This window comes from Enhydra lutris, unplaced genomic scaffold, assembly GCF_002288905.1.
Source record: "Enhydra lutris kenyoni isolate GAN:26980312 unplaced genomic scaffold, ASM228890v2 scaffoldscaffold93, whole genome shotgun sequence".
Taxonomy (NCBI): Eukaryota; Metazoa; Chordata; class Mammalia; order Carnivora; family Mustelidae; genus Enhydra; species Enhydra lutris.
The window spans coordinates 1,916,974-1,926,040 of record NW_019154177.1 but is presented as its reverse complement, the minus strand read 5'-3'; the positions used below and the strand labels follow the sequence as shown (position 1 = coordinate 1,926,040).

The window sequence follows — 9,067 nt, the reverse complement described above, 5'->3', positions numbered from 1 at the left end:
CCTTGCCGCCGGTCGACTTGCGCGCCGTCTGCTTCGTGCGAGCCATGGCGAAGAAGAGGTAACAACTTAGAGCTACAAAAGTGAGAAGCCGCGGTCCCGGTATTTATAGCGACCCCCGGCGTCCTGATTGGACAGGAGCCTCCTGCCCCTCCCCGCGCACAGATTGGTTCTTGGTTCCAGCCTCTAAGGACAGGAAGCATTTTCCCGCCTCCCGCTTAGGTCTCTAGGATAATGGACAAAGAAAATGTCTGACTTTTAAAAAAGCCTCTAGGATGCATCAAAATTCCTTAAAATGTTGTCATGAGAATCGGAAAGTGCCTTCCTTCCACTCTTTTAAATAAAAGGTCTTGTGACTGGATTGATATATTGTTTACTGAAAATTAAAGGGAACAGTGGAAAACATGGGAGGCCTTGACCTTATTTGAAATTCTAGCCACAATGTTCTCTGGCAGGACTTTCAAAGAAAAAAAAGCTTCAGAATCACTGTTTCTTCCAGCAAAGATTGGCCAGCTGTACTTATAGAGAACACATGGTACATTAGCTCGGCTTTCAGCACGACTGTCTTGAACAGTGTGGACACGGGGGTGGGGGGCATGTCGACTCGTCACCGTAGGATTTGGCACTTTCTGGATATGGTGGCACAGGGACGCCATTACAATCTGAGACACATTCCGCTTTCCCATCTTAAACGAATTCCTGTAGACCACGTACTTATGGAACTCAGGGTCAGGAGCTCTGAGAAGGAGATTTCTAAAGTCTACAGCGCTTTAGCAGATTTCGTGGGCGGCCCTGAAAAGGGCCTTTTAGATTAGATACTAGCAGTGAGATCGGTTTTAGCCCCCGAAGCCGTAGAGGGTGCGGCCCTGGCGCTTGAGCGCGTAGACCACGTCCATGGCCGTGACCGTCTTGCGCTTGGCGTGCTCCGTGTAGGTGACGGCGTCGCGGATCACGTTCTCCAGGAACACCTTGAGCACCCCGCGGGTCTCCTCGTAGATGAGGCCGGAGATGCGCTTGACGCCGCCGCGCCGGGCCAGCCTCCGGATGGCGGGCTTGGTGATGCCCTGGATGTTGTCGCGCAGTACTTTGCGGTGGCGCTTGGCGCCCCCCTTGCCCAAGCCCTTCCCGCCCTTGCCGCGACCAGACATCACTGCAAAACAGGCAGACACAATCGACCTACGGCTCGCGGTGGCGGCTTATATAGTCGCTTGTCGGACCTGTTTGGGAACAGCGCAGGCTAGCTGTATCCGCTCAGGGAAGTCCCGAGCCAGAGGCCGGCCCACGCTTTCAGGACCGATGCGAAAGGCGGTGATTAAACTCCTAGGCTGAAACCCGACGCTTCCTGGAAAGTTCCCGCCCCGGTCGGGCCTGACCCCGGCCGGAGGGTTGTCGTGTTTCGGGGCCGAGCCTTGATGGTTTTCTGTCTCTGAGCTTTGCTCGCAGCAGTGACTTGCAGCTGCCGGCATCGAGCAGCCCCCCTCCAACGCAGCGAGTGCAGTGCCCTGAGCATTTACGCAGCCGTGTCACGTGCAGCGACCTCAGCACCCCGGTGACTGCTGCTGCATTTCACTCACTCGGTCGTCTTTCCTTTTCCTCCATCCCAGCCACGTATTTTGGGGAGAACTGACCACTCTTTATCTGGGTTAGAAACACTTCAGGTTTCTGAAGGTGTTTGAGGAGGAGGGTCCTTGGAGAACCGAGGAGCTGGAGACCACGCCTTTCAGAGCTGCCTTCGCCGCGTACCCCCAATCCTTTGTTGAACTGGGAAATCGGCTGCACCCAGATACCCTCTGCCTTTAGTTTACAGATAAGATGCAGGATGAAGAGACAAGAATGACTTTATCACAGGAAAACAACAACAACTTGGAAAGAAGAATTCCTTGGTTGGTTTCCATGGCTGGGGCTGTTTGGAATGACCTCCCTCAGGCGCTGGCCCGCCCTCCAGCTACTGTCAGATTTACACTGTTTCAAAGGTGTGTGATTATTCACCCCTTGAACAAATACCTACTTTTATTCCAGGAATCAGCTACCAAAATATATTATTATAAATTCGGTAATTGCTGTAAGCGGAAAACATTACATGCTCCCTATGAGTCAATCCATTTCTTACTGAGCTTCTAGTCCGGCCTGTTTTTTTATCCTTGCTTAAAAAGGGAATCTGAGTGCTTCATGTTGAAGATCTCAGACCTGTCTCTGTTGGCGGGATAATTGCCGTCTTTCTCTTGCAAGTACCGAGAACCAGGCAGCTTTCTGCTTCCTTATGTAGCAGCTGTTCTTGAAAATCGTACTTTAAGACCAACCTTTCCAAGACAAAGTCTTGAAACACTGAGAAAAGTTATGAATGTTCCTTTACCGGGTGAAGGTAAGATACTCTGAAAGATCGGGAATTTGATTTCATTGCATTTGCCTGTGCTGTGCCCTGAAAATACACGCACATGTATGTTTCCAAAGGTGTCATGCTGTGTTAGATTAGATACGTTCCTCATTCTCTTCTCCCACTTGCATGCAGGGAACAAACAGACTGCCTGCAGACTTTTTAAGCTTAAAAAAGCTTAGGATTCTCATTTCATTTAAATTAAACTAATTAATAAAACTATTAAAATTCTTTTTTGGGGGGAGGGGTCTTTCTCAGCATAGGATAATGCTGATTGACATGAACTGTCCAATAATTTCTTGGTGAATAATTGGGGAAAATAGAGGTTTTTTTTTTTCCCCTTCTCACATTATGAAGAGATATTTTCCAAATGTTGACTGTTTCAAATCCCATGAGATTCCCTTCCCCCTTAATTAGATGAATAAATGAGATGTACTTGCCTTTCCAATGTTCTGAAAGTTACTTACTGACCCACACTTATGTAGTTGACAATTTTTAATGTTCTTAGTTCCAAATGTTGGGCTTAATCCTTTTCAATATTGTATTTTCAACTTAATTTGCCACATACTCATTTCCTTGACATCTGATTTTGTTTTGTTTTGGTTAAGGCTTTGGAATTGGCTGGTAGGTTGACATATCTTTTACTTTCTCATTGTTGTTCTTCATTCAAAATTAGTTTACTTACAAGTGATTAGTCTCTCTCCTGAGTGTCATTTCTCCTGTCCCCCAAATGCATCCACATTCACATAAAACATGCACATCTAGACACTAATTCAAAACACCACTAGCTTTTTGGAGTTTTTTCCTTTCCATGAACTTACACTCTCAAATCTTTACTTCTATTTTGTAGTGTTTTACCCTTCCACATATATTTAGCCTTTTATCAGCTCAGAATCTTAAATATGAGATCTGGAAGCAGGGGGTTTCCCTTCCCTGCCCCAGCCTATGAGCAATTATCATCTCTGCCCTCATCCATAAAGCTTCTTTCAGCTCCTCATACCTCCGTGTGCTATTAAGACCAACCGAAGAAATCTGAGGATATTGCACTGTCCTCCCTGGCCTCTTCATCTTCCCCTACCCTCTTTCTGAGGGTCATTAAGCCATAGTCTTATCTGCTTATGGCTTGAAAAATGATTCACAAAACTCTTATCAGAGAAAACACTTTCTTCTGAAATTCTCAACTCAAATGTATTCTCCAGTACACAATGCATTTCATGCCTGGCAGTCATTCCTTTTTTTATCTAATACCCTCCCTTGTTTCTGCAATTTCCTACTCTCATGTCATCGGTGATGATCTACATTGTTTTCTAAACTGGCCTTAATTTAGCTAGTATTCATGCCTAGTTAATGTATCAAACAATGTTGCCAGAAACTTGCATTCATCTCACCTTACTAGTATCTCCAGGCTTGGTTATTAAGAACAAGAAAATCAAGGTGAAGGTGAGGGCACCTTGTTTAGGGGTCCCCGGGCTCTTCTGGCTTCAAAACAAGGGGTAGAGACTAAGAACACAGTTCCTAAGCTCCTTCTCTTTGAAAGTGAACGTGTTGCATGTGTCCTTTTAAAATTTGTATTTTAAAACCTAACCCCTGATGGGAGGGTAATTGGAGGTGGGAATATTCAGAGGTGCTTGGGTCATAAGTGTGGAGCCCTCCTGATGGTACGGATGCCTCTGTTACAGAGACCCCAGCGATCCATTGTGTGAGGACACGGTAAGATGACCACCTGTGAACCAGGACGTGAGTTCTCACTAGACACTGAATTTGACAAAGCCATGATCTTGGACTTCCAGCCTCTAAAACGATGAAAAATAAATTTCTGTTGTTTATAAGCCACGCTGTCTGTGGTATTCTGTTACAGCAGCCCGAGCAGACCAAGACTCTGGTGTCTGTAAATCATGTTTATAAAGTACTCAGACGTGGTGCCGTTGGTTTCGGTCGTTATTCCGAGTTAGTTGTAAGTAAAGCTAGAAAATTCCGTTGGAGATCCTGGCAAAGTGTCCAAGTATCAACTGAATGATAGAAGCAATGTTGAGCCTTTGGTTCAGCTCTCATTTTTGCCATTTACTTGTTTCTTGATCCCAGAAGAAAGAGCTTTCCTTAGAATGCATCTACTGTGTTTTACTTATTCATGCCCTTAATTTATCCCTACCTCTTTGCTTTCACAAATAGCATTTTGATGAATATTCTCAATATGTCCTCTTAGTCTATAGATCTATAGGTCTATTGGTCTGTAGGAGAATTTCCTTAGGGCATAGACCTGGGCACACCAAATTTTAATAATTAGACAGTTCTTCAAAATGTCTTGGGTAAGATCACCATCAGTCAACAAACCACCACATGAAAATGAGTTTCTCCACCTCCCGTGTAACACGTGATTACATCCAGCTTTCTGATTTTACCAATCTGATGTGTGTTCCCTGGTATTGCATTATTTTAATTTGCAGGTATCTGATTACCAAGTGAAGATTAAAAATTCTTTATGTAATTGCCAGCCATCCAACTCTATTTATTTATGTATTTAAAGATTTCACTTATTTATTTGACAGAGAGAGAATGAGCACAAGCAGGGTGAGAAGCATGCTCTCCTCTGAGCAGGGAGCCCAATGTGGGACTCGATCCCAGGACCCTGGAATCATGACCTGAGCCGAAGGCAGATGCTTAACTGACTGAGACACCCAGGTGTCCCTTAAGCTTCATTTCTAATAAATTTTTGGTGACTTTTCTTATTCTCTTGTTTGATATCCTCTCAGGGCTTCTATCCTTTAAAGGGTCTAGGGGGTGGGCCATTCTAGAGGCATCTGTTCTCATCTAATTTTTCAACATCTTCCCTACCCCCTAAACAGAAATAATTCCTGTGTCCCAAGTACTGTCCAGAACTGGAAGACAAGTTTTGAAACTTCACCTTGTGAGACAGAGACTAAGAGAAATCTTCCAAGAAATGAGATTGGCCATTAGCAGAAATGCCATGACTTGCTAATGTGTGACTGATCAGATTGGACTGTTTCGCAAATCTCAATCCATGACAAGGGGGACTTACTCCCGAATCTCATCTCATCAGAGCATTTGGGTGTATTTTCTCAATGTTACAAGAGAGATACTGAACTGAGATTCTGAGATGAAATTAAGTTTGCTGAGTATTTATTGTGCACCTAATACATTCTCTGGGGTCCTCTCCTACACATTCATCTATTACTACATTTAATCTTTAATGCAATCTCTTGAGGAAATAAAGTATCCATTTCATCACATCTCAAACAACATGATCTAAGTGACCACTAGTCTCTATTGGTTTGGGAGCTGGAGAAAGGAGAGTCACAGAATCATAGTTTATAATGGTTTCCCTAATGAGTGTATCTGACCATTCGACATGGCACCTCAGTTTTTCAAAAGAGGGAGAGAGAGAAAGTGCTAGTGAGAGAGCGAGGATTTGGCTGTTGTCTCTAGCCCAGCCCGCATTAACACCACACCCCCAGGCCCTCAGTCCGTAGCTAGAGGCGGCCACACCAGGTGCATGCCTTCAGAGCAGCCCCGTGAGCCACCAAAGATACCATCTTCCCTCAACTAGCAGCACAAAGCTGGTCTCTGGCCTCTCTGGGCAGCAGCAGAAGAAAACCCTGCGGCCAATGGGACAAGGACTAAGGCAAGTTTTGGAGAGTCCGGATATCCTAATGGTGATGGGCAGAGCTGTGAGATGTGCTCACCTCATCTAGACTAGTGCAGTCCATCGGGTGAGTCTTCATGGACTGTTGGAGAAGGTCTTCTTTCATCATATGGGCCTCTCCTCAGGGCTGCCTAAATGTACGCCCAACAGGGCAGCCAGGGTCCCCCAAAGTGAGTGGCCTGAGAGAGAGCAGGAAACCCCCCCCGTGACCCGCCTCCGAAGTATCTCCCCGTCACTGTGACTTCATGCCATCGGCTCTGTCCGATTCACTAGAAGCCAGTACCTAGAGCCAGCCCCAACTCGAAGGGAGAGGAATTGGGCTCCATTCTTTGAAGGTAAGAGTATCAAAGAATTTTTGACCTTGTCCTAAAACCACCTTTTCTATGTCCAAACCCAGCCTTCAGCTAGAATAGAAACTGATCCACAGACTCCCAGTCCCCGCGGATGTCCTTTCGGAGGAGCTGGAGAATGTGGCAAGCTAGCTTCTGCCCTGGCCTTTTCACTTCGAGGAAAACGGACTTTCCTGCCCCTAGCTTTTTGTTTCATTTTGTTTTAAACTAATTCTCCTTTATTTTCCTACAGCCGCTGGAGGCTTCTCCAGATCCTCTTCTATCCTAGGGTTTATTGAAAGAATCCTACGCATATCAGCGAGCTGTATGTTGGAAAAGATAATCCTAGAGCTACTGAGGGTGTAGTGATGGGCCCGAAACCCCAGCTGTGGCCAATTCCACATTTAAGAAAAGGAATGTAGAGCTACTTGGGAAGCTGTCAAGTTTTGTCTGATTGTTGTTGTCAGTGTTTTCTCTGCTCACCATGGGAATCAAAACAGCAGTGACAGGGCCCCCGGGGGGCTCAGTTGGTTAAGCAACCACCTTCGGCTCAGGTCATGATCTTGGAGTCCCAGGACCGAGTCCCACATTAGGCTCCCTGCTGAGCAGGGAGTCTGCCTCCCCCGATGACCTCTCCCCTCTCATGCTCTCTCTCTCAAATAAATGAATAAAATCTTTAAAACAAACAAACAAACAAAAGATTTAAAACAAAACAAAACAGCAGTGTCAAAAGGCATCTAGAGTGAAGGGAATAATGTGCTTGGTGACCACCTATAGTTGAGTGGGAGCTATCTTGGTCTAAAAACAGCAGATTCCCCATACATTCATTCAACTAGAGTTTAACGAGCACCTGCTGTAAACAGAATGAGAAAAAACTTGGCCTTAGGACACGTGTGTTCTAAGGGAAGAGAGTGGGGCAAAATTTGACTTTTAGAACTTAGGTTCACACGAGATTTGAGGGGAACACTTCTGTAGCGTCCTGTAAGGGGTAAAGGTCAAGTGGACTAGGGGCTATGACCACCCCAAATGGTCTCACTGTGGCTCGTCCCCCAGGGAAGTCACCATCATGTCAGGGGATTGTCGTCAGGCCTCGGCAACCGGAAACCAGTGTCGAACAAGAACCAGGGGGCCAATTTGCTGAGTTTATAGTATCTTATCTTAGAATGGGTGTGAAAGAGAATAAACATTTCAGAGCTTTATCCTGGACAGTTACTAGATGTCAATGCTAAATATCAAGAAAGTCAATTCTCATGAGAAAAGCGGTCGGAACACAGCTCATTTTCTTGGTAAACGGAGCCAGGCCTGCAGCCCAATTCCAGCTCTGTTCTCTTCTGGAGTTGTATAAAAGACAGTGAGTGCCAATGAGAAAATCCTGCTAGATCCTCTGCAAAACACTGGCATTGTCTGACTTTAACCTGGAGGAACAGGCCACCTTGTAGGAACTGGGACAGCTCCAGCCAGCCAGCTTTGCAGAACAACGCACAACGTATGACAGGTTCTTCCTCACTCAGCCTGTGGATACAAGGGGGACACGATTGCACAACGCAGCTCCCAGACTGCTTACACCAGAGGCGGGGGTGGACATACCAGGATCTGTGATCTGACCCTTCCTTGGTGGTCAAAGTTATTTTCCTGTTGAGTGTTTGCATCCTGTTTCTGTACATCTGGATTACTTAAGGGACTGAGAAGTGACTGTCTCTGCGGGGACACTGAAGCCTTTAAACGTTTACTGCCTGTTAAGCAACAGTTTCCTTAAGTAGCTGGTAAGCACAGATGAGGGCTTCCCAACAGCCACCGACTTTGCAAAAACGGAAGGAGATGCCTTAGTTGCTAGAACGTTATGTTATCCCTTTTCCTTTTCCCTTTCTCTCTCTCCCTAAGTTCAGACTAAGTCTGACACCCAACCCAGTAGAACAGCCACTCTCAGTGAGAACGGAAAGTGGCTCTGAAAAGAGCCTTTGGGAGGGAGAAAGCAAACACGCTCGCTCGCACAAGCTCTGGAAGGACAGATTAGGCCCTCTCGCCGCGGATGCGGCGCGCCAGCTGGATGTCCTTGGGCATGATGGTGACGCGCTTGGCGTGGATGGCGCAGAGGTTGGTGTCCTCGAAGAGCCCCACCAGGTAGGCCTCGCACGCCTCCTGCAGCGCCATGACGGCCGAGCTCTGGAAGCGCAGGTCGGTCTTGAAGTCCTGCGCGATCTCGCGCACCAGCCGCTGGAACGGCAGCTTGCGGATCAGCAGCTCGGTGGACTTCTGGTAGCGCCGGATCTCGCGCAGGGCCACCGTGCCGGGCCGGTAGCGGTGCGGCTTCTTCACGCCGCCCGTGGCCGGCGCGCTCTTGCGGGCCGCCTTGGTGGCCAGCTGCTTGCGCGGGGCCTTGCCGCCGGTCGACTTGCGCGCCGTCTGCTTCGTACGAGCCATGGCCAGACACTGGAGCTGCGGAAGGTCGCAACTGCTGAGTTGGTGCCGGGACCAGACTTTATACCCATGATCCCATCCTGATTGGCCAAGTCTGTCCCGAGAGTAACCTGATTGGTTCTCAAGCCAATCTTCATTTGACTGCTAGGATCTCCGAAACGGTTTGATTTCCAAGCTATTAGTCTTATCTTTATGTCCTATTTTTACAGGATAAGATTATAGCTGTACTTCATCCTGTCTAAGTTTACTGTTCTCAACCAAAATGTTAAGATTCCACCAGTGAAAGAG

The 9,067-nt window shown here is 46.9% G+C and overlaps 2 protein-coding genes across 2 annotated transcripts in view; both read right to left on the bottom strand.

Annotated features, from left to right (window-relative positions):
- The window catches only part of LOC111138601, an 896,555-nt gene that overhangs the window by 251,392 nt on the left and 636,096 nt on the right, over positions 1 to 9,067 (bottom strand). Inside the window, exon 37 of the mRNA XM_022490616.1 lies at positions 570 to 603. Within this exon, the coding sequence (XP_022346324.1) occupies positions 570 to 603 (34 nt within the window). The remainder of the gene's footprint in view (positions 1 to 569; positions 604 to 9,067) is intronic.
- On the bottom strand, positions 8,372 to 8,782 carry LOC111138530 (histone H3.1). The gene has a single exon (XM_022490546.1). It carries the CDS (start codon positions 8,780 to 8,782, stop codon positions 8,372 to 8,374), a length of 411 nt encoding a protein of 136 aa, XP_022346254.1.

Bases quoted from the DNA above. Each gene is read 5' to 3' on its own strand.
- LOC111138530 (XM_022490546.1), bottom strand. From the start codon at position 8,782: ATGGCTCGTACGAAGCAGACGGCGCGCAAGTCGACCGGCGGCAAGGCC.